Consider the following 25,319-nt stretch of genomic DNA (forward strand, 5'->3'; position numbering starts at 1 on the left):
CGCCGGAGACGCACCGCGGCAGATTTGGGCGGAATTTAATTTCTTAGCAAAAACGCGCCTCCTCGTTTTACGTATCTTCTCTTTCGCGGTATCGCTTTACGTAGTAAATTACGGCGCGCAAAAAATGCCCGCGACCGCGATTTACTTGCGTACCGCCGCGGGATTCATTGCACAGCAATTCGCCGGTGAGGGAACAGATAACTTCCCGGGAGAGCATCGAACAACAGATATCGCGCTCCACGTTCTCCCATATAAATTTATATCGCGAGTCGTTTATGTTCTCATGCCCCGAGTCGCCACTTCTCTATTATTCAGTTCGATAGTTAAAGAGAACTTCTCATTGATACTTCATTCTTGTTGTAAAACATGAAAAAATTCAACGGTTCTCCTGTTGAGTGACGAGCCATCTACTGACCTATATACGTCACTCAACATCAAGACCTGAATAATTCTATAAATATTTTTGTAAAAGTGGTTCGGCGGAAGTAGGAATTGCTGGATTGCAATTTTAACTGGATTGTATTGGATTGTAATATAAATAAGTTTGATGGCAATCTGTATAAACGTGTCCTAATTCTAAGAATTTAGTTACGATTCATTGCAAATGCGCATAACTGTAATTAACAAAAAGCTACTTATAATCAATTTAAACTTAGCATTGCTACTTCGCAACATCTTATTGAAGTTTAATATTTAACCCTTAAAATGGAAAACTGTAAAGTGTTCGACATATAATCGACAAATGCTGTGGGAATTCAAACAAGACAATTCTGCTGCAGACACGCCTCGAAAAATGTGTACTGTATACAGTAAGGGTGTAATAACAGAAAGAGCAGTGCAAAAGTGGTGTGTGAAATTTCGTTCTGGGAATCAGAGCATGAAGGATGAACTGGACTATGGTCTGTACGTCATTTTGATTTTGATGAGAAAGCTTCACAAATATTGATGGATGAAAACCTGCGCTTAACAATACGGGAGTTAGCAAATAGACTAGAAACATCACACATGATTGTTAATAAATAAAAAAAATATTGAATATAACCGAACTTATTCATGTTACAACTCAATTATAAGATCTGAATTTCAAGCAAAACTACAAAATGTGATATCTGACCTGTATGTCTAAATGACTCTGTCATCAAACATTGTTATTAGATAAGATACCATATTTTCGATGTTCAAAAAAGTTGATTTTGTTGCATTGTTAATAAAGAGTTTCGAATTATTTTCTATTTTATGTTAAAAAGGATTAAATACTGTAATTGATAGTACAAAACATACTTGGTTAAACTGACATTTGTCTTTTTTATTTGCATTACTTTTAAGTGTGGCATCTTACTCTAATTGTGCTATGATGTAAATTAACGTATCATCAACTAGATGCGCGATGGACAATTTACTTACGATCAATGTTTAAGAGGCAGGTCTCGAGGGCACAGCTTCTTATATATCACGTTTGAAAAATTTATCAGAATGGACTTATCCCCTTCTCGCGCAGCGAACCCTTCAATTACCGCGATGTCTACAGTTTGCCTCGAACCCTCGGGGCCAATGTTCGTCAATCTAACAGGGTTACTCGCGCGGCAGCAGAAAGTTCGGATGCAAAGTTGCCGGTACAGGCTGACGTGAGATACTCCCATTCGCCGTGACAATGTAATTTCGTTATCGTTCCAATTGGTTTCTCAGCGCGCGAGGTTGTTGCTTAAACGTGCAATTACGGGGAATCCCAATCCTCGAAAGTACGATGCGCGGACATCCCTCTTCCCCGCTTCGAAAATTTTATCGAAAAACATGCGAAAGAACTATGCTGGACCACCGTAAAAAAGGTCACGAGACACTATCGACATTTTTTGTTTTGACGATTCCAAAAAAGCTGACTTCACACTGAGAAAAATTTTCATCGGATAAACCGATTGCATAGTAACAAACGGATATATCCGATTAAAGTGCATAAAAGACAAAGGAAAATGATCGGACATATCCGATAAAGGTAATCGGAAAACTATTTAATCGGTTTATCCGATGAAAAATTTTTCTCAGTGCAAGATTTGATACGCCTATTTGCTTACGATTATTTCCAGAGTTGAGTAACTCGTTACTTTTAACAAAGTTAGTTACAGTTACTTTTTTCGATAATTTTAACTTTATCTTCGTTTCTTTCTCTCCACGTGTAACTGAAACTTAACTCGGTTACATATACTCGGTAACTAGTAACTGATTTAATAATTATATTAATAGTTACTTCTATAAATATAAAGTATAATGTAACATTATATAAATTCAAAATAAGTAATGTAATCATATAATCCAATTAAAGTCTTGGTTCGCCAGGAGTTTAAATGCAACAAATAATTCTTAAATTTGACTGAACTGGCAATTTATTAGATGGTAAAGTCACAACGTTTCGACCTCAGGTTTAGGTCTTTTTCAAGTGACAGTTAAACAATCAGTCATTTTCAGATTCTAATAAATTGACAGTTCAGTCAAATTTAACAATTATTTGTTATAATGATATAAATAATAAATTTATCAGTGTATTTAGAGAGCATATTTATATAATTTAATTCTTTTATCTCTACAAGATTGTTATAGAATTTTTATCACTGTGTAGAAGTGATATTTTTATTTTCATTGCAAGAAAGTGACTGCACAGTAACGACTCGTTACTTTTGGAATACTATATAACTGTAACGTGTTACTTTTCAGAGTCGGTAACTTGTAACTGTAACTGTAACTAGATACTTTTGTTAATAAGGTTTTTATAAAGTAACTTTCCCAACCCTGTTTGTATTTCTGTGTTGATTATTATGCGTTATGATTTTTCTGATACTTGTTATAACAACTTTACTCTCTTTCACCATGAAACCATACCATTAGATAACTCATATGAGTGATACTTTAATTAACCACTTTCTGAGGCATAACTTTGGTATCATAAGCATGTTTGGCACGTCGCGTGACGATGTGCTAATTGTACTGAATTATATGCCACTAACGCATACTGCGAGACTGCAATATATTGTGCATTGTCAACACGGAAACCTATCCCCGTCACGTCACATTATTCCACCCATCCATTACGCAATCCCTTTGTCTTATTGATTTATCTATTAGCAGGTGTGCAAGAAATCGATAATTCTAAATAATTCTAAATCGTGCTTTCGACGAGATGGATTTAAATATTTCTACATTCGCGCCACATTAAATGCTGAAATGCTGAATAATGCTAAATTAAATGTTGAGTATAAAATATCTTTGTCACAATATCTTGCTTTTGCTTCTAAAAAAAGAAGAAATAAAAGCAGTTTTGTTTCTCGAGAAGGAGACGCATCGAATCGTTTCAAATAACGTTCGAGTTCTTTCATAACATTTCTCTATTAATCAGAGTAATATGCAAGTAAACATTTCGCCCTGCCGCTGCGCGCGCATAATTGAATGAGCGCGTATACTCGACGACACTCCGCGCGATGTATCTTGAAATATCGCGCCCAAAGAAACCCTGATTCCCGGAGGATGCAGAAGCTACCCCGATGATTAGGGATTCCCTTTTCGCAATTAGCGGATACGCGACGAGACACCCGTCGAGGTATCCTCACGTGTACGATTAACGCGGCAAGATAGATATGCGTACCATGGATTCGAGGAAGCGCACACCCAGCAACTTCGGATCCCTCCAAGGAGCACCGCCAGGACCAGGACGCCCCCATGGCGTAGGATCCACCAGCTAAGCACACGGTGCCGTCGCATATTAAGCAGTTTCCAGGGCCTGTTTCCTACGTACGTACGTACCTACGCGTACGTACGCGAGATCGTCGCAACGTACTCGGAACACGTGCTCGATGTCTACTCGCGTGCTGCTATCGTACCGAGGGAGGGTTGGTTGGTTTAAACAGGGGCTCCAGCCGCACCCCGGATCGCGTTAGAACCTAATCTGCATCCGATTAGCGACGCGGCCTAATTTCCACGACCGGCACGTAATCTTGAAAATTGCACCGCGACGAGAAGGCGGCTGCAAGGTAATGTGATAGAGGTGTGTTTGCTCGCGCCTTAACGTGCCCTGAGAATTTTGGGAGTCGCCGAGGTTCGCCCCGGTACATGGAAAACGAACGCGGGATCGATCATCTGACGCCCGTTTCGCGACATTGATCGGAACCCAGGTAAACTAATAATGTAAAGTGTTTTTCATGCGCTGCCCCAACTCGCAAATTCTTTTATTAGGCTCGAGATGGGCCAGATTAGTTTAATCTGCTTAGGTCCGCGATAAGCGGCTTAACTAATTACCTAATACATAATACAATAATCGGTTTCCGTCATAATGTAACAAAACACGCATTATCAGAGCTGAGACAGAGAACAATATTTTCACTGTCCACCTAGCTGCGATCACCGCGTACCTTGTCAATTTTGCAATCCTGCGCTGTCAACAAATATAATAAACCGTGGAAATGTTTCTCATCGTCGTGTTAAATATTTGAAAAGTTTGAATTCTTTTCCTAAATTATCCAAAAAACGAGGTGATAAATAGAGGATATCTCTTGCCAATTTTGCAATCCTGTGCTGTCGACAAATATAATAAACCGTGGAAATGTTTCTCATCGTCGTGTCAAATATTTAAAAAGTTTGAATTCTTTTCCTAAATTATCCAAAATATTAGGTAATAAATAGAGGATATCTCAATCATTAAAACTTTTTCATATGAAAAAATAGAAAACATTATACGCGACACTGAACGTTAAAACCTTTTTCGTCACTTTATATATATGTATATACACACAGAGAAAGAGAGAGAGAGAGAGGGAGGGAGGAAAAGCGTCAAAAATTTCGTTGCGAGGGCCGTAGGCAGTAGGCATTGGAGAATCGACTTTGTGGAAGTGAGAGTAGCGTTTCTAGTTCTACGTGATCGGAGAAATCGACTATACGTCTCGAGTTCGGGCGGATACGACGTGTTCGGCCCCGGCGGCACAGCCGCCCTCTCGAAATTATTGCCACGAGAAAAATGCCTCGTGTCCAACATACAAGGAAAGTCCATTACGCGATTTCTCGTATTTGCTGGCATGACGAGTCGATACTGCGCCCGACAATAAAATTCAACTCATTTGGATATATGTATAGTCGCGATTCCTGACGAGAAAGATCACACCTTTTGCGAGCGCATTTCGTCGGACAAATTCACACAACTTGCATCTTTTTTAGTGCATCAGCATAGAAAGAAGCGAAATAAAAATTGTCTGCAATACGTGCAAACTTGCTGTTGACTTGGTCAGAGTTATGAAATCGTGGAAATGGATTTTAATGAAGAGATCTTGTTGTCTTGCTGTATTGTAAATTAATACGGACGAATAAATCAAAATCAAAATTTTTTTGTTCATTTCTTCTCGAGTCAATTCTAGAAATGAAGAAAATCGTATTCCACTATTGGTACGTTTAGAACTATACCACTAAGGATAATAACTTCCGACCAGTCTTGCATACTAGCAGCTTCTAGATTTATGCATAGAACAAAGCCTGTTAAACTCCACGCATCATCGCGTGTTCCACATTCACGCGATGACACTGCAATACAAACTTCGTGTGTGCGGTATCGGAAAGGTATCATGTACGAGGTCAGATGAGATATTAATGGAGAGGGAGACTTCCGCCGGCAATATCATCACTTTTGATCGACACGCGCGCACAAGGACGATAAAGTTACGGGTCCACTTACGGATAAAAATCATGCGAATTACTATCTCTCAACGCCGGCTCGTAATTTATCATTCAAAGTGAATAATCTCAAAGCTGTCCCACTTGCGTGTAACAAAAACTATATAGCGAGACGCACGCAAACGTATTTATAATTTTATATAACGTATACGTACAATTATAATTTGTAATTTTTTATAGGAAGATGACTGCTCAATTGCATAGTACAAATTGAACACCAAGTTGGCCCAACAATTGCCGATTATTGTTCCTTAAATTACCCTAAATTACCTTAAAATTGCATAAAACTGAAAGAAAAAGAATTCGTTTAATCCGAACGGAAATTGATTGCCACCGGATGCGCGGCACACGGAGTTCAACGGAGTGCGTGTTCTTTACCCTTTCGCCCCATTTGTACGTGGTGCACGAGCTGGAATCCTCTTTGCAACATTCAGCGCGATAATAGAAGCGACTTCCGGCGCCGTTGCGCGCTACTCGCGATGTCTGCCAGGTGGATCGTGTCGACAAGGATCACGGCGGAGAAATCGTACGTACGTAATTTGCCTTTGTGTGAAATTTTATGGGAGAGCTGAGTGCGCCTTTTGTGCAGCGACGAACTCGCGTACCGACAATATTGCGCGATTATAACGATATCACAAGCGCACAAAGACGCGCGTCTAATTGGCGTCGCGATGCAAGATCTTCTTTCGGTATACGGTATAACGCAAAGAAGCGCGTTTACGATGAGCTTCTGCGAGGGCAAATGCCATTAATTCACGGACTAATAAATTACCGATCCGATTTGTGCGCACAAAGTTGAGCGCTTTGCTTATTACCTATCTGCCGCGGAAAATGCTGCTGGAAACGTGCGCAGAAACATGCCGCTGCGTTCAATTATGCTTACATAAATATAAATTATTTTCGAAAATTGCTAATTTTAAGTCGATCATATCTGACATTAATCTAGATGATTCAGATTATGTATTTCAAGTGTGAGTTATGACATCCTCCAACACAAATAAGTAAATTATTTTCTTTTGTAAGCAGCACATGTCATGGACAATACATGTCATGAACAATAAAGCGCGTTTTACTACATACTAAACAAATATTTCAATAAAAGTATCGTCAGCTTAATTACGAAATACAGTCAGCTTTGTGACTGCGCTTCCGCGTGCTTCGGATACAGTAATAATTTCTGATAAAGGTAAGCGATTAATGTTTCTGCATTCACGCGGCGTGTATAAATTCTATCGTTAATATTTTCTCGATCTCCTAAAGCAAACGACAGATGCTTGAGGAATCGAGCAAACGCGTCATTCTTTTCTCTCTCTTGACGAATGTATTTCGTAACAAAAAATTTGCGTGCACTCGTACATTCATGTCGCGGTAAAGAAAACGTATGGAAATTTGCATGGAAATACGAAACTCGCTTAATCCAAACAACAAGCGAGATGAATTCTACGGATATTTTTGCTTCGTTCTGTCAGAGATTAATTCTGTCTATATCTGCTTTTGTCCATTTATAAAATATACGAACATATTCTGTATAAAGGAGCGTATGTATTTTCAAGGTATTGGTCTCGCCAGAAATTGTTGATTATAATTTCAGGTTACATCTTTTTAGAACACGCGATATCGTTGTAAAAAATCAAGTTTCACGAAACTTTATGAAATTTTATGAAACCGTTTCCATCGTAAAAATGGGGAAAAAACATATTTTTGTGACTCATACGGAATAAACGTTAACGAATGAATCGAATCTGTTTATGGATCGCTGTGAAACCCATAGACAATTATCAAAAAAACGTTTTCAACGCAATTTGTTACGATCTCAAATTATTATACATTGGTTGAGCAAATATAGCTAGTAACCGCTCTTGATCTCACAAAAATTTGAAGTGATGACGCTTGAATCTAAGCGAATGGTGACATTATTCAATCGCGGTCGAAAAAACAAGTTTTTACAATTAATTGCAACAAATTATGTCTTGTTTACGTTGATAACGTAATATGTATGCATAAGCTGTGAAAAAAATACATGATGATTACATACATATACCGGTAAATATGTAAACTTTAATTCTGGAAGATGTATCATCATCTATCTCCGCTGCGGGGAGAGCAAAGAACTTTTGTAACGTAATCCGCAAATTTATCATTTCGTGCATTACGGATAATCATTTCGCGTGTGACTGCATTAAGCTCTTATTCCGATGATAGATATGCGCGTCGAAAACATCCAGCCGCAGCGGCAGAAAATTTCACTACGTACTCGCTATTCGAGAATTGCACAATAATCGTTAGTTACACTCAAGAGTTCGGACTATACACAACATAGTTATACTTCATTATATATTTCCCGCGAGATTATTCAAATATTAAACAAATCGCACAGGGGTAATTTACCGCTGCATGATTCTCGTAATGAAAAATGCAAGATACTATTATTGAAACATTAACAAGCTGAAATATTAACGTAAGAAACTTGTTCGATTTAATTTAATTTCAGTAGATTAAAACAGAATGTGTTAGAGGAGCTGGTATTTCTCGGACACTTGTTAAAGTAATACTGCATCCATCCCGGCGCATTTGCAATGGATAACAATTCGTTGCGCGAGCTCGCTTGTGTGATTAAACGCTAGTCTCTCGTGAAAAAGCGGAAAAAGTATTAAGATAAAAAAAGTTATTAACATTTCCGGCGAGAAATGAATCGATAAAGTGAGACTGCCGCAGTTTTATAGGTGCTCTTTAAAACTGATGTCAGACGCAGATTACTCTAATATGTGCTGCAACGCGATGTTTGTATCACAATCTGTTATATGTTACTTGAATACGTTTTGCACGGCACACGTTGCGTTGCGTGATATTGTTTCCTGACTCTTGCGTTTCATACATGGCCACATATGTTTATACACGTGTACCGCACACGGATTTAATTACACGATTTGTATGTAACTTACACTGCTCGGCAATTAAAGCGCGTGCACTGGAATTAAAGTGCTGTGCAAGTTTCACCGTCGTGAATAATTCGCGCGATAATTTCGCCCTCGGGAAATCATCAGCAAAAAGGGAACCCTTTCTTCGAATTTTCGACGGGCACAAATTGATTCGGATATCGCGTCGTGAAAGCATATTGCGGTCCGCTTCCCTCGCGACGACTTTGTGGCTCTCGCAACAGCAGCGTGATATTGATTCATCCATTAAAGAGGACGACGGAGAGAAATAAAATTTATTTCTTCGGCGGCAACGTGATAGGACCCTCTCAGAGTCGTCGCGAGCGCGAGCTATTCAACTCGCATCTCGCGTCTGTCGACGAGAAATTGTCGGCGCGAGAACCGATGGCGTGGAATCATTAAAAACGCGGCAACGCAAATCTTGCAGCGCGCAACACGACGCGTCTCGCATGCATCATCGTGTGACGTGCGTGAGCTAACATTCCTTAAAGTTTTCAGGAAACGACTATAACGCACGCCTCTCTCTCGCTTCCTCTCTTGCGCGGATTTACGAGACGAAGTTTTGCGGGCGCGATGCGCCGATAGTTCAGATGAAAAGAAAAATGACAGCAGCCAGGGGAAACAGTCTCTCCCGGGCGGTTTTACCTGACCGAAACTGTGACACCTAGGCGGCTGGAGTGGCTCCAGGGGCACGTTCTTCTTCCTTAGGGTGGCCGCACAGGGCGCGCCGCCACCTGGTTTACCCCACGGCGAGTAGCTGGCCAGGATCTCCTGCAACTGTAAAGAAAAAAAAAAACGAGGAACGTAGCTATGAGTTCGCTTTACGAAACGTTGGCCGAATCGGGGCGCGCGAGATATCCCGGAGACCACCCGCATCCGGTATCTCGTTCGAGTTAGGCGAATCGCACGTGTAACGAATTTTTCGCGTGAACTAGGAGTTCCGACGAGAAATAATAGCTTCTTGTTTTAATTATGAACTTTGAGAAACGATAAAAATACGTGATGAAAAATATCCGAAATGTGATATTTTACAATTTGGACACTCTTGAATACGATTCAAGAATTTCTTGAACACTATTCGGAAAGAAAGCTTTTTTCCCGGAATTAATTTAGAGTATTGAGCCTGACGTGCCTGGGTTTTGTGATTCTACTCGGGCCTAGAGTAGAATCAGCCTTGAGCACATCAGCCACTCTTGGCGACATCGCTAACGTACTTGCATCCGACCGCATACACTTTCACCAGACCGCGACTGCAGCAGACTCCCGGGTAACAAGAGGGAAGGTCTGCGAGTAATCCCTCGGCTGTCTTTATTAACATACCGGTTACACAATAAATCCCTGTTGAGCGCACGGTAAATATAATTTAATGCGTCCCTACATGCGCAGAATTAGCGATACAAAATAATCACCGGAGCAATAATTACGCTCGGATTTTCTCTCGTCGATGTAATGTATCCGCATGCATTTCGGGTGATTGGAATCGGTGCACAAAGTACATACGCGTTACGGTCGCTTGGACATTCGGTACATATGTTTTTACAACATATTCCATGCAGATTGTTATTTTCACGGACGGTGGTAATGAGCGTAACAAGCATTTGCATTTTGCAAATATTTAGAACCACTCCGACGCTGATTACGCATCATCGTTACGCCACGTTGGTAACAATGAAAAATAGAAAAAAAGCATCGCAGTTAGATGCGCAGTAGGAGCTGAAGTAAAATTGCAGTAAACATGAAGCATGCGATCATCTGGAAATATTAATGAGCAATTTATGTACATCGATTTCCCGTATTTGGCCGTAACATTCCCGTTATTGATCGTACCATTCTGGCAAAACAAGATTAATGCTAGGAAGAACATTTCTTCGTAACGTTTAAATAACTCGAGAAAATGATAAATCGCGACTGAGATTGGGCGCTTCGAAATTTCACGATGCTCGTAGATTTTCCAAGCGGTACGAATACCCTCCTAATTCATTGACGTTACTCCAATTACGAATTACTCTTGCCAATCCCTCTCGGAAATTACTTTTTAATGCGACTTCAGCGGGTGGACCTTGGCGCAGGGCTGCGCAACATTCGTACTGTAACAAGTTTGTAACAAGCGCGAGACGAACCGTGCAGTTTAAACGTAAAGCACAACGAGAGAGAGTGATAGATTATTGGGTTATCTTTCGCGGCTTGTTTCTTGGGATAGTTAGACTTGGATTATGCAAATCCGCTTTAATGGGATATTCGTAGCTTTATTACCGTTCGGCTCTTGCACGTAATTTCCCGCTCGGAATTCAACGACGCGCCGCGTGAGAAACGTACAAATAAATAAGCGCAACTGGGTCGGCCACGTAATCGAATAACAATGCTATCTTCAAAACGCGCTCGCAATACAGACGAGTACGATGTAATACTCGAGCGAGATTGATCGATGTTCCCAAATAACATTCATTTTTGGGATATCCGCGCTCGTCTCGAAACGACAACGCGAGTCGAACCATGCAGTTTAAACGTGTGTGTGTCTTGAACATTGATCCGTTTCTGAAATGTTTACGTTTGTTCCAAATGTAGGTCTAATTCAGATGTAGGTAATTTTCTATCTGCCACTCATAGAGATTATACAGGGTGTCCCAGACTTACTGTATTACTACAGCCTGAACATAGGCACTATAGCAACTTTTCAGGATCCTTTGTAGATACTTCGTAGGCACTAATTCGCTTGTACATATGTATATTTTTTCATATTGTTTTCCGTGTTTTGTTTTTAATTTCGATTTTAGTGTTAAATTAAGTGTTTATTAGTGTTAAATTTAGTGTTTAGTGTTTAGTTTTAAAATGAGATACCGGTGTTCATATACAGGGTGTCCCAGACTTACCGAATCACCGATTCAGGGTAGACTCCTGACGTCATTCCGAGACGAAAGTTCCTCTGACAAAATGTCGAGGGTAGCATAGTTTCGGCGCTATAAAGGGTTAACATTTACCAATCCATGTACTGAATCGGTCCTGAATCATTGTCAGTCTTGCGGACAGTGTACAAAGAAATAAAGCAAATAATAATTTCGAGTGTCAACGTTTCTATCAGGTTGAGTGAAGTAATGTGGAAGGGTCCTTTTGATATGCGATGTCCCTGAGCGCGCGACATTTTGACAAGCTGATTGGTGAACTTTAAACCTTTCCCATTTAATAACTATAGTAGCCTCGACATTTCGGCATTAGAATTTTCGTCTCCAAATGAATTCAGGAATCTACCATTAATGGACTGTCATGGAGACCCGATTTCGGGTACATAACTCCCATAACCGTAGTTTGTTCTGCTTATACAGGGTGTCCCGGGTTTTAACCGACAAACTGCGGGAGCATATTCTACTAGTGGAAATAAAAAAAATTCTTATATCGAGTTTGCTTAGAAATGCTTTATTACAAAGTTATAAACCAATATTGAAAAGAAATATGAGATAAGTAACAACGGAACATAGTGTAGAATTTGGAAGGTCGAAGATGTTTATGTTATGTGTATTCACATGTATTCATGTTCACTATGTTGAAACGATTCAGTATGATTGTTACTTTCACAACAGTAGCTGTTAGATTTCAATCGTCGTGTGAACTAGCAATTACTATCAGAATGCCAAAAGTGTTTTCAAATGAGGAATACACTGATATTCATTTCGTGTACGGATTCTGTGACGGAAATGCACGAGCTGCCGTACGAGAGTATCAACGTAGATTTCCTAACAGGAGAGTACCAGGTAGATTTAAAGCAACGAATTACTAATTCAGTTACTGAGATGCAACAAAATTTTCAGGAATGTCGTACTGTAACAAATTCTGTACTACGTCGATATCTAGCTTGTATCGATGTGCAAGGACAACATTTTGAAATGCGTCACTAAATCATTGCGTACATAATTTTTATTTTTGTGAAAAAATCCGTTGTTACTTATCTCATATTTCTTTTCAATATTGGTTTATAACTTTGTAATAAAGCATTTCTAAGCAAACTCGATATAAGAATTTTTTCTTATTTCCACTAGTAGAATATGCTCCCGCAGTTTGTCGGTTAAAACCCGGGACACCCTGTATACTCTTCATGCCACCTATGACGTAGAAATTTCGTCTCAGATCAATTAAACCTCTAAAAGCAGTCTACAGAATTAAACGTAGACTTTGATATCTCGGATGGCTGCAAAGGATTAGTTCCAACATTTGTGTATGTACGTGTTCCTTCTCTATCTCTCACAGGTGACTCTTATCTGGATGGTAACAATGGCAGCAAAGACAATGATGTTAAGGGGCGATCGCCACGGGGCTCATGGCATAAACGGCAGCAACGTGGCCGAGTTGGAACGCCCATTCGTGACACATACTTCACGTTGTTCGCGGTGCTTTTGACGTTGCAGCTCCTCCTTCCGTCGCCTCCATAACGCCGTACCCTCCTGAACGACCCGGCGCTCGCGCTTCCTCCTCGCGTCCTCCTCGACTTCCGGCTCGTACGCCGTCTCAGGAATTTCCTGCGCCATTTACGTACCGTGGCCCCGGCCTGACGGGGAAAAGAAGAACGAAGTAGTGCGGCTGCACGATCACGACAATAGCAATATCCCGATGCGGGGCGAACTCCTTAAACATCCGCCGACGCGAATGTCGAATACTAAAATAGGATGCCGAGGGGCGAAAGAGGGAGGACAAGGGAAGAGGTGACTTGGCGCGAGTCGCATGCCGTGGCACGTGGTTCTGTCATCATTCGTTATCGATTTAACAGAATATTGCTCTTCTCTCGGGAGGCACGTCGTCGTTGTATGTATCCGACGGTGTAATAGGAGTGCCAATGCTAGAACACCACGCTGTAATCGAGACATCCGGTTTTATATATCGTTTCCCGATATAAAAACGAGCGTCCACCGACCGATCCCCGCGCGCGTGTCCACTCCCCGTGCTCCATTCCGCTCACATAAAGCCTCGTGCTTTGTTCGTTCATTCGACGCTTAAGCTGTGATTTAATTCCGCGTGTCCTGCCACGGAGGGATGCGCACGAGGTACGTGCAGTTGCGGATTTTCGGCTAGCGGCGCTCAAATTGTTAGCGCGCCGTGTTGTATTTAACGTTTTTTTCGCAACGTTTATGTCCTCATTTTCTGGCTAAAAATCTTTGCATCCTGGGATTTTTTATTATTTAAAAGACAAAAAAAGGAAATGGAGGAAGCATAGAATATGCAATTGAAAAGCGCGAGCTTGTTGCATTCCAGAGTTATAAATAATAACTGACTTTGTATTCAGATCACATTTAATCAATCATTTTAACTCGTCACACGAGAGCAACTTATGCGATTTCCATTATATATTTTATTGCCTTGGCATCGGACCTGGGTATTCATGCCGCGCAATGTTTGTGAAACTGTATTTCCTAAGTAGGTCATTCAGACCTTTACTTCCAGAATATCAAATATCGTCAGGACGAAATGTATGCTTCTTTCACGCAGTCTTTATGTATCCAAACTTAAAACATAAATAATTAATTAACTTAAATCATAAATAATCTAACGAAATAAGTTTTAAATATTAGTTAATTCAAAATTAATTAACAATAATTGTGCTTTATTTCGGTAATTCGGTGAAATAATCTAGATTAATATTGAAATACAAAGCGCGTGTGCGTGTACGTACGTGTGATTATCTTCTTTCACATCACAACGTATTATAATATGGCAATAATATTGCATTAATTGCAAAATCTACATTCGCTCTTCCGCATGAAACCTATATAATGCTTTATTTGGACAGTACGATTGTATATTTTTCGAAATATAATCCCCTCGTTGCAATAAATGTACCATAATATTTACCGTAGTAGAGTGACGAGGAGATTTACATTTACGAAAGTGCTCCGAAAAAAAATACGAGTACTTCAGATATTTAAAACTGCACTTGTGTGTGTGTGTGTGTGTGTGTGGGCGCGCGCGCGTGCGTGGAATAACGTACAAACGGCACATTAAAATTAATTAACATAAGAAAATCATTCATCCTGATCTCTGTGTGAATAAATTAATTTTAAACTTTAACCGAGATCTTTCTCGAAAGGAGATTATCATTGAAAGAGAAGATAAATCCGTGGGTCCAGTCAATACACACAATAGATGACGTATAAACTGAATGGGCTCTGATAATATCCACTAGCTGAATAGAACTGAATGGTTATGCTTTATTTTTGATACGCACATTTCTGATCGTCGATACAGATTTATGAACAAGCACACATGCACACGCGCGTGCACGCAAGGTGTACTATAGACACGCTTCGTACGATAATAAATAAACTGTGAATGCACTCGGTGGCGAGAATTGACCATAAAGCCGGTTTCCAGATGTGAACCTGCTGCTGGTTGCGTCCGAGGTGCATTGTAAAAAAAAGATTGAGATAAAAACATGGACCGGTCCTTGCAAATAGTACCGTGCACCGACGATGCGACACAATTCTTATATTGTAAAAAGAAAAGATAAAGCTTTCGAGTCTGATCACAATTAATCGGTGGTGGCTGGTGGAACAAGAGTCCGATATTATATTCAAGTGTTGCGATCGTTCGATTTGTTTCTCGCGTTAGACGTGCAGAAGCACATGCAAGAGTAGGTAATCACGAATGCAAGTCGCTGAGTGAAGAAGACCGCCTCTCTTGCTAAAATGATACCATAACTCGCCAAGCCGCGCTGCATTATTCCCACCGTGCCGCTCTTCTTTTTGCGCAAGCAGACTTTCCATCAGCCATTAGAGCTTTATTTAAGCTCGACGCGGTAGCTGCGATGCAGCAGTGATATTCAATCGTACGAGCGCATCAGGAGAGATTCGTCAGCAGGTCACGTAACGATCGGATACAAATTTTATATCGTCTCGGACGAGGGAAGACGAGCGGTCGAAAACCAAGGGGTGGGTCGCGTACGATGTAATGCACACATATATCGATCTCCTTTTCCAAATTCGCTGCAATTTGATCCCATGCGTGTCATCCGAGAAACAAGCCCGAGAAGCCGATCAATACCCCGTCTTGCAATCGATAACGAATGAAATTGACAGGACAATCAAAACGTAACACAAGGGGATGCGACACGCGCGATCGATTCCTGGAGAACACGACGATGCCGGGGCGCCGTTCGGCGTCGTCGTTTTTCTCCCCGAGCGTCGGAATTCAAAATACACGCTTCTTCTTTCGTGATGCGCGAAAGATGTACGATGTACTCACGACGTTACCGCTCCTCGCGTGCCATCACAGGCGGAATATCCGCGCGAGCGAGCGAGCGAGGGATGCTACGTGCAAGTGAAACTGTTTTTCGCGAACCGATTACATTCTTACGGCGCCAACACGGTTGGTGCCTCGCCGAGACGACGAGTACACGCGACTGCGGACCCTCGTGAAACCGCGCGCCTCCGTCAGGGTGGCTTCACGGGGGTTGTGATAGCCGCCGACATCCCGGCTGTTCGCGTTCGACATACCGGCGCACGATTTCGCTGTGTACATGCATAGCTACGTGTACGGTGTTATCTACACTGCTATACCTTTCAACCTTTAACTGCCAACCCTCTCCTAATCAGGAACGTAGTGGCCACTCCAGGTTGCCCCCGAACAATCGACGCGGCTTCCGTGCGTTGGGGGTGCCGGAAGTATTCCTCGATGCGCAAACGAGCGAGGTGTAATCGTCCGGATAGCTGGTAAGGATGTGACGAGGATCGGTGACAGAACTTGAACTGATTTTATGGAAAACTAGGGAAACGCCTGTCTACGCCAGGCGTTATCATTGTTGAAATTAAAGATTTCAAGAATTTTCCCATTACCTGGGGGTGAATCCCTATCACCATGCGAAATTTGGTGTTTCTAGCATGTCGGGAAGTACCCGATCAATTCAACGACAGACGGAATAAGGATTTTATATGTATAGATATTTCAGTTTTCGGTGTTACGTATTTATTGAGGCGTTCATCTTGTTTCTTAAATCTGGAAAAAGACAGATCGATATTATACTTAATTGTAAGTTTATACGTAATAAATTTGCATTTGTCTCGTATCAGTAATATTTTTGGAACGTATATCTTTGGAAAAATGAAATAAGAAAATTACAATGGAAAATTGAAACTTTGCGAGTCGCTGTTAAAATGTTTCTCCGAGATGAGTAAACGCTGTTCTCGAATAGCTGTTATATAAAAAAACAATATTACTTATCGAACTTACCGAAGATTCCACAAAAAGATTAATTACACAAGGGATTACACTTGAAAAGTTACATTGTGAAATAAAATGTTACATTGAAGGAATACAGGATACTGTTATGAAATACGTATAGATTTTTTACTATTTTACATTCTCCCTACGGCGGTCCGCACAATTCTGGACGAGCGAGATGGTTATCAAAATCTATTGACTACATATCATTGATTCGACGTTTTTTTCATAGCAAAAGTTCAGCAGACTATTGATTCATCAGCATACAAAACGTTTTGTGTTACTACTACATCAAACTCTCAAATACGTATCTCCAATTTTTTCAATCTGCAAACAATATATTCTTTACACCCGTATTTTATCATCCAACTTATTACAACTATATAATATATAAAATTTATCGCAATAATTTATCATTAATAATGTAATAATAATAATATCGAAATTTATTATTATTGTTATTGTTGTATTGTTGTATAATAAAGCCTAGCTAGTATAAGCTTATAAAAATATGATAAAAACGTACTTTTGGAATATTTAATATATAATTAAATTATAAAATTGTAGGATTCATGAATTATAAATTACATAAAATTCATTACATAAATAAATAATATAATAAATTACATAAAATTTAAACAAGTCGTATATGAACCTCATCTCCATCAATTGTTCGCCTCAAATTCGCGATTTGCTTATCGGCGCATAATTTTCATTGTGTATGTCCATAACATTAACTTACACCCTATTATTCTACATCGCTAAATCTTTCGACCTTTGACTCTCAAACCTGATCATTAAGAAAAGTGCTTGAATTAAATTAGAAATTACATACAATTACGAGAATATTAAGAGGAATATTTCAAGAATATTAAGAGGATTATTTATAAGAATTTCAACGGTTACATAATACTTTTATTACTTGCGCTGTATAACTTTATGATATTGGGTTGTTCGGAAAGTAATTTCGTTTTTCACAAAGAGATGTCGTTAGTCGCGTTCCTCGATACTTAACCTTACTCTAAGCGGCAAATTCGTTTTATATTTTGACAACTGCCATTTCAGACGTCATTTAGTATCTTATTGTGTTGCGATCTGTCAAGTAATTTTTTTTGGCATCACATCAAACATGGAAAATCAAAGTGAGCATTTTCGTAATATTTTGCTTTTTTACTACCGAAAGGGTAAAAATGCAGTGTAAGCGAGAAAAAAATTGTGTGCCGTGTACGGAGAAGATGTATTGAGTGAACGTCAGTGTCAGAATTGGTTTTCGAAATTTCGTACTGGAAATTTCGATTTGAAAGATGCACCACGTTCAGGTCGGCCAATTAAAGCTGATGACGAGAAAATAAAGGCTCTGGTGGATGCAAACCGTCGCATAACAACACGCGAAATTGCTGAAAAGTTAAATTTATCGAATTCGACCGTTTACGATCATTTGAAACGCCTTGGATTCGTTTCAAAGCTCGATATTTGGGTTCCACACAATTTAAAGGAAATTGACTTGATTCGACGCATTACCATCTGCGATTCATTGTTGAAACGTGAAGAAAATGAACTATTTTTGAAGCGAATCATAACTGGAGATGAAAAATGGATTGTTTACAACAATGTTAAGCGAAAACGATTATGGTCCAGGCAAGATGAACCTGCTCAATCGACATCCAAGGCAGATATTCATCAAAAGAAGATCATGCTTTCTGTATGGTGGGATTGGAAGGGAATCGTATTTTTCGAGCTACTACCAAGCAACCAGACGATTGATTCGAAAGTGTATTGTCGTCAGCTGGATGAATTGGATGCTGCCATCAAGCAGAAGCTACCAGAATTGGCGAATAGGAAAGTTGTCGTATTCCATCACGACAATGCCAGACCACACACAAGTTTGGTCACTCGCCAGAAGCTTTTACAGCTTGGATGGGATGTGCTACCACACCCACCATACTCTCCTGATCTGGCACCATCCGATTATCATTTGTTCCGGTCTCTACAAAATTCTTTGAACAATGTAAACTTCGATTCAAATGAAGGCGTCAAAAATCACTTGCTTCAATTTTTTGTCAATAAGGAGAAGGACTTCTATGAGCGTGGAATCTTAAAGTTGCCAAAAAGATGGCGAAAGGTAGTGGAACAAAATGGCCAATACATCACTGAATAAAATTTATTCTAAATATGAAAAAACCGCCTTTCATTTTTCCTTGAAAAAACGAAATAACTTTCCGAACAACCCAATAAATAGATTGAAGACGTTATTGATTCCATCCGGAATTAAGAAAAAGAAAAAGAGACTTCCACAGACACACAATCCTTACCTAATCAGACCTTATCAGATGTCAGATACGTAGTGGCCGCCAGGCAAGTGGCTCTTCCACTCGCAATATGGCCGCCGTCAACCACGGTCTACAGTCCGAGTTTGCCGTCTACACTTCTTGCACTTACTCCACGACTATACACGAACCAGATTTGACGTGTACAGGTTGCCGGCGAGCGTATTTGATGCATCTCCAGCAGCAGTCTCCGTCTCGTTGTCATTAACGCGTTCACGATGTTACGGGCAACGTTTTTAATCGCGATATGCGCCCTTGCCGTCGTGCACGCCGCGAATCTAGAAATTGTGCCCGACGAGGAGCTCCTGAATCTGATAAAAACCGAAAAATACGTCGTCGTCCTGTTCAGTAAGTTTGTTTTTTTTTTCTTACTTCAATCGTTTAAATGTTATCTCAGGAAGGAGCAATAGACACTAATCGCAAGTTAAATACGTTACTAATCGCGGGAGACGAGCATTACGCACCGATTACACGCGATTTGCGTACAGCTTTGTGTCATAAATCGGTCAGTCCTGTCTCAGCTGAGAAACGACTCATTTTCCAGACAATGATAATCTATTCTATACTAATATATAGAGGTAAACTTTGTTCCATTGTTCGGGGTAATCTCAGAAACTACTAAACCGATTTGAAAAAATCTCACTGGTGGATAGCTTAGATCTTCCTGAGTAACATAGGCTATGTGCAATCGTCTTGCAACTTCTAAAAATGTGCGCATCGTAAAAAAATACGTTTTTTATGCTTTATATTTTCCAAATATACCGAGCGCGCGGAGCGCGCGAGGAACAAGCACCAGCTAGTCTAAGATACAGTTGATTGTTGAATAAAATTTTACGCAAGCTGAACGTGATGTTCGTTTCTCTGCTGACGGTCTGAAGTATCCAATAATGTAGAACAATGAACGTTTAAGGCTGTACTCCAGTTAGCACTGCGAATAAAATACTTCCTATCGTTTTATTTGAAAGAAGAAAATAGAAGGTGTTTTATAGCATTCGCAGTGCTGGACTATGCCTGAATCATCTTTAACCCCAGCTTCCCACACAGGAGTGCCTGAAATCCCAAGCAAAATAAAGTAATTCATGATTTTTGAATGTAACCTTTATTCACAAGCGAATATTTTACAAACTACTTTCTTTTTCAAATTTTCCTATGCACAGGCATATTCCCTGATGTGTGGTGTATAGATGGAAAAAAGTGACTTCAAATCAGTCGATGTTTTCTTATATTTTTAACTAAATGTTAAATCCCAGTACCCCAGTGGGAAGCCTGTGAAAATTGAAAGCTAGGGTTAACCTCGCTAATGATAATGGTTCTGTTCGCAGCCAGGAAAGATTGCCCGGAATGTGAGAATTATGAGAAGGTGCTGATTCAGTTGCGGGAGGACCTGGTGGACTCGCTGTCCACATGGATCGTCAAGGTTGTCGACAGTCAACTACTTCACCTGTACAGTTCCGATAAGGAACCCATTCTACTATTCTTCCGACATGGGCTTCCACTGTTGTACGATGGTACGGATGCCGCAAGAAATAACAGTTATATAAATACACTCCGATTGTTTAATACATTGCTTCGTGATAATACATCTTGTCCTTCCATACACTTGTCATGATATGTCGCTAAACGTAGGCTTCTGCTTTCCCTAAATGTGCTTACAAATACAATACTTGTACTATAGAACTATGTCACGTGCGCTTTCCTTTCTAGGACGCTTAAACGACGAGGATATACTGACTATGTTCACGGAAAATAAAGTACCCGCGGTGAAGGAACTCACGGACGACACGTTTGAGCATCTAACTCAAGCGAGTAGCGGTGCGACGACCGGCGACTGGTTCATCATGTTGTAAGTCCTACTTACTTCTACTTTGCAGTCTACGCGGTGCATGATCGGCTATCTTATCTAGGTAATAATAACGGCAGTACGTTCTAATCGTGCGCGTGTAACACCAGTTACAGTACAGATTGCGTACAGTGCTTGCGTTTGATCGCGAGATGGGAGACGGTCGCCGCGAAGCTCAAGCAGAGGGTGAACGTGGCGCTCATCAACAAATCCACAACTGGGGTTTCCACAGCCAGGAGGTTCAACGTTTACGACACTCCGCAATTTATATTGTGAGTACACGCGGATACAAGTCGCTGGTGTTCGCGCAGGATATTCTGTTATAATGTTTACACGTTATAATATTCGTAATATAACATTATTTATACAGGGTGTCCCAAACTTACCGTATAACCCGTTAATGATGGATTCCTGAGTCCATTTGGAGACAAAAATCCTAATACCAAAATGTCGAGGCTGCTATAGTTTTTAAACGGGAAAGATTTAAAGTTCACTTAAGGACTGCGCGTATCAAAAAGACCCTTCCACAACAGTTCAACTCGACTCAATAGAAACAATAACACTCGAAATTATTATTCATTGTATTTCTTTGTATACTGCTGGCAAGACCGATGAATATCAAAATGATAATTTTTTTGTTATTGTTCTTATCTAGTTGAGTGAAGGAATCTACCATTAATAATTATTAATGGTTATACGGTAGATCTGGGACACCCTGTATACACGAACATAATATTCATATGTTAGAAATCCATATGCGAGTGGCATAAACGCAAGGAAAAGTAACAGATTTTACTTTGTACTTTGTACAGCTTCAGACACGGCAAAATGTACCGGTATGACACGGCGAGGTACGACGTCGGCTCCCTCGTATCATTCGCCAAGGAATGGTACAGAAACGTGAAAGCGGAAAAAGTGCCTGTCCCTCAAACTCCCTTGTAAGCTCGACGGTGCATGTGACCATGCTAAAACTTATCATTCTTTTTTTCGCTTACTTTGTAAGTTTGTACATTGACGTATCGTTCGTTTCAGTGACGATTTCACGCAGATGATCGCGAACTTCCTTCGCGATAACCCGTGGATACTTAAGCTGAGCAGCATTTGCATCGGGATACTGGTCGTTATTACGGCTGTGTCGAAATTTAGGCACAAGCCCGAGACGCCGCAGAAGAAAGAGAAATAAGTCTATCGCGCTTTGATTTGCCAAAGGTACACGGATGTTTTTCTATCATTACCTACTAAACGTACTAAAATTAATTGTTAATTGTACATTAGGTTATCGCACGTACAAGAGACAACTTGTGCAACTTCAGATTTAATAATGCATTATCACACGAACCTGTTTGTCTCTTTTAGGATTCTTCGACGAAGTTTCTCATTGTCATAGTAACAGTTTCATGAGAGATGATTGAGAAATGTTCGCTTATACATACATATATACACACACACACATATATATATATATATATATATATATATATAGTTTAGAATATAGAATTATGTCAGTTGAGCGTGTGCATATACCATCTCCAAATTAGTCGAAGACTAATATTGAAGAATCAATACTTGAACTATAACAACCTAATGTACAAATATCTGTCTTATATATAATTCCGGCATAGCAAATTAGATATATTTTTTACTCAAGAGATGCATTCAAACACAGATAGAGCAAGTAGAGTGATAGGAAATTCAAAAATAAGAGCAAAGATATATTGTTATAGTTTCTTAAACTAACATGTGCTTTATCGAGAGAAAGATTGTTATTGTCGTCTACCTATTGCGCGCAATACATTCCAGCAATTGTGTATCATGACACGACTACGTTATATCTATTGTTCCAGACTTTGTTACTGCTCTTTTTTTTATATATATATAAACGATTTGTAAATAAATTAATTTTATTAAGAGGAGAGCAATTAGAAAAAAAATATAGCGTTAAATTGTAGCGATTACTGATTAATCTCTCCCATGTATGAATTTTTTTTACATAAATATATCTTTGATGCAAGAGACTCGATGCCAATTTCCATCATTTGCCGTACCACATATGTGCACGCATGTGTGATAAATTTAATAGTGGAAATATTGCTTTTTTACAATACGATGAGCCATCTAGCTTAAATATATTTTCATTACGTTTTACAATAAATATTTCAAGTATAAATATGCTTCAGATTATTTAAACTAAAATACAAGAGGCACAAGTGACAATGCTCATAAAATCACATGTAACGTTATGCACAATTTAACCAAATGCACATATGGCAAGCATTGACCTACAATTTCTTTCACAGAAATGAGGAATCTATATGTAAATTTACATAATCTATTTATATGTAAATGTACATAAACCTATGAAAAAGGATATATATATATAAAATAAAATTACAGTTAAAAGTACATAACGTTCATATGTGAATGCACTATAAAAGAAAAATAGTGATCTTTATAACGATCTGTCATTCAATAAAATGCCATTTAAATATCACAACTAAAGCCGATATTGTAAACCTATACACGTAGATGTAAAAGATCAGTTTTTACGCGTACTAGCCCGGAAATTGTACTTGTTCTCTATAAAACCATTTTGGTCTCGTCTTATGCATTTGTAAAAGGCATCCGCGTCCGCAATTAAATATTGTCGACCGCCACGTTTATCCTAAAAACGGTTGACGGATTAGTCAATGCCGTTCTGATACTTTTCTCAAACTTCTCCTGTATCGAGGAGAACTCCATAATATTACTGGGTCTGGACTCGATCCAGAATCCGTCGAACTCGTAAAAGAGGTAACAGTAAAACTGATGAAAGGCACGAATCGTCGGCAGGGTCTTCGAGGAGTTGTATACGTGAGTCTGAGCGCTGCCGTCCCTCAGCAGCCTCAGCGCCATGCTGGTGAGGTTTATACCGACGATGGCGAACGCGTAGCCGTAACGCGGATGATGCGAGTGCGACAACACGTGCGTCGCCGTGCTGGGGTACTCTTGAGCGAAGTAAACGAGATTTTCCAGTCCCAGCATGCCCATCCCGCGGAAATCCGTCTTTGGATCGTCCCCTTGGAAGCCGATCTCCTGCCACTGCTTGGTCACCCTTGCGTCGAGGGGCTCGTACGGCATCAGCAGGTCCCACAGCTTCAGCAGCCGCCGCTCGTGCTCCGGATTGTCCGAGTTGTACGACGTCTTCCTCAGGTCCTCGCACTCCACGCACAGCTGACGGTAGCCCCAGATCAGCTCGACGCACTTGCCGAACGACTTGGGGAAATCAGGATGAGCCGTGGGATTGATCTTCTTCGTCACCAGCACGGTCCTGATCGCGTCCTCCAGGATCTTGCGCTCCGTCCTCGTGGTTATCCCACGCCGATCGGCGACGTCGTTCAGGTACGCGACGAGAGTCCTGATGTTTGAATTGCGCGACCGCCCGAGGCATTCCTTCACCGCGAACGTCCGCGGCGCCCCGGACGGCTGCCCGTAGCAGATTCTCTGGAGCTCGCACATCTGCGTGGTCTGGTGCAAGAACCATTTTACCAACGGCCTGAAGTACCAGCACACCAGGCTCCACACGTACGTGAACATTCCTGCCGTCATCGATCGGCGGTAGCTGTCAAAGCGACGCGCGCGCGATGATCCTAAAAGCACTGCATTACCGTCGCGCATTATTGTTATCCAATCATTATTGTCGCTTCATCTGAATGATCGATTCTTACCGCGCAACGTATCAAATTAATACGTGAGGAACGCCGGACATCCGCGCGATTAACCTCGCCGATCCCGTCTTACTGCTCTCCTCCCTCACTCGCGGATACATCAGAATACACGTGCATCGGCGTCCCTGTCTCTGCACTCACAAATCGGCACTTGGGCCGTTCGGCGTCATGTCATATATATACTTTGACTTTGATCCCTGAAATCAAAGGTCGACAGGAGTGACGAGCGATCTCCGAATCGATCTTGAGGTCCTCCTGCGGTAAACGCACCAAGTTATGGTCAAGGTTAAGTCGTGTCCATATCGCATATCCTTATTGCAAAATCAGCCTTTTTGCAATAATGCTTTTTGCGAAAGTATCGATTGTTTCTCAATTAAACTAACCTAGTCTAGCTTAGACGTCTAGCCATTTTTGCAAAAAGGCTAAAGTGCATCAGTCTAATCGAGAGACGATCGAAAACGTTTGCTTTCGCAAAACGACGCCGGGTTGCAAAAGGACTAGCCTTGTGCAAAAAGGTTGATTTTGCAATAAGGCTGCGATATCCATAAGCGAGCTCTATATTCTATACTTTTATTTTTTATAAATGTTTGAGATGCAAATTGCAAAATCG

The 25,319-nt window shown here is 40.5% G+C and overlaps 3 protein-coding genes across 4 annotated transcripts in view; 1 reads left to right on the top strand and 2 right to left on the bottom strand.

Moving 5' to 3' along the window:
* The window catches only part of LOC105278940, a 28,499-nt gene extending 13,924 nt beyond the window's left edge, over window positions 1-14,575 (bottom strand). Inside the window, exons 1-3 of the mRNA XM_026975530.1 lie at window positions 13,004-14,575; window positions 9,285-9,416; window positions 3,632-3,724 (exon numbers count right to left, since the gene is read on the bottom strand). Coding sequence (XP_026831331.1) covers window positions 3,632-3,724; window positions 9,285-9,416; window positions 13,004-13,156 — 378 coding nt within the window. The 5' untranslated portion in view covers window positions 13,157-14,575. The remainder of the gene's footprint in view (window positions 1-3,631; window positions 3,725-9,284; window positions 9,417-13,003) is intronic.
* Window positions 14,576-19,269: 4,694 nt separating this feature from the next.
* Window positions 19,270-22,913, top strand: LOC105278939 (protein disulfide-isomerase A5). Its single transcript, XM_011338405.3, has 6 exons — window positions 19,270-19,513; window positions 20,488-20,673; window positions 20,870-21,008; window positions 21,116-21,277; window positions 21,818-21,943; window positions 22,038-22,913. The coding sequence occupies exons 1-6, from the start codon at window positions 19,384-19,386 to the stop codon at window positions 22,186-22,188; spliced, it is 894 nt and encodes a 297-aa protein (XP_011336707.1). The 5' UTR covers window positions 19,270-19,383; the 3' UTR covers window positions 22,189-22,913.
* A 184-nt stretch (window positions 22,914-23,097) lies between these two features.
* On the bottom strand, window positions 23,098-24,915 carry LOC105278938 (ELMO domain-containing protein 2). 2 transcript variants are annotated; one of them, XM_011338404.3, is made up of 2 exons: window positions 24,710-24,915; window positions 23,098-24,631 (listed from the first exon to the last, which is right to left on the bottom strand). In XM_011338404.3, the coding sequence occupies exon 2, from the start codon at window positions 24,588-24,590 to the stop codon at window positions 23,640-23,642; it is 951 nt and encodes a 316-aa protein (XP_011336706.1). In that variant the 5' UTR covers window positions 24,591-24,631; window positions 24,710-24,915; the 3' UTR covers window positions 23,098-23,639. The 2 variants fall into 2 exon arrangements, with proteins under 2 accessions (XP_011336706.1, XP_011336705.1); XM_011338403.3 differs by having other exon boundaries at window positions 23,098-24,640.
* Window positions 24,916-25,319: the final 404 nt, after the last annotated feature.

Source organism: Ooceraea biroi, chromosome 2 (genome assembly GCF_003672135.1).
Source record: "Ooceraea biroi isolate clonal line C1 chromosome 2, Obir_v5.4, whole genome shotgun sequence".
Lineage (NCBI taxonomy): Eukaryota > Metazoa > Arthropoda > Insecta > Hymenoptera > Formicidae > Ooceraea > Ooceraea biroi.

Bases quoted from the DNA above. Each gene is read 5' to 3' on its own strand.
- LOC105278939 (XM_011338405.3), top strand. From the start codon at position 19,384: ATGTTACGGGCAACGTTTTTAATCGCGATATGCGCCCTTGCCGTCGTG. The intron at 19,514-20,487 runs GTAAGTTTGTTT...TTCTGTTCGCAG, and splicing joins ATACGTCGTCGTCCTGTTCA to CCAGGAAAGATTGCCCGGAA. The intron at 21,944-22,037 runs GTAAGCTCGACG...CGTTCGTTTCAG, and splicing joins CCTGTCCCTCAAACTCCCTT to TGACGATTTCACGCAGATGA.
- LOC105278938 (XM_011338404.3), bottom strand. From the start codon at position 24,590: ATGACGGCAGGAATGTTCACGTACGTGTGGAGCCTGGTGTGCTGGTAC.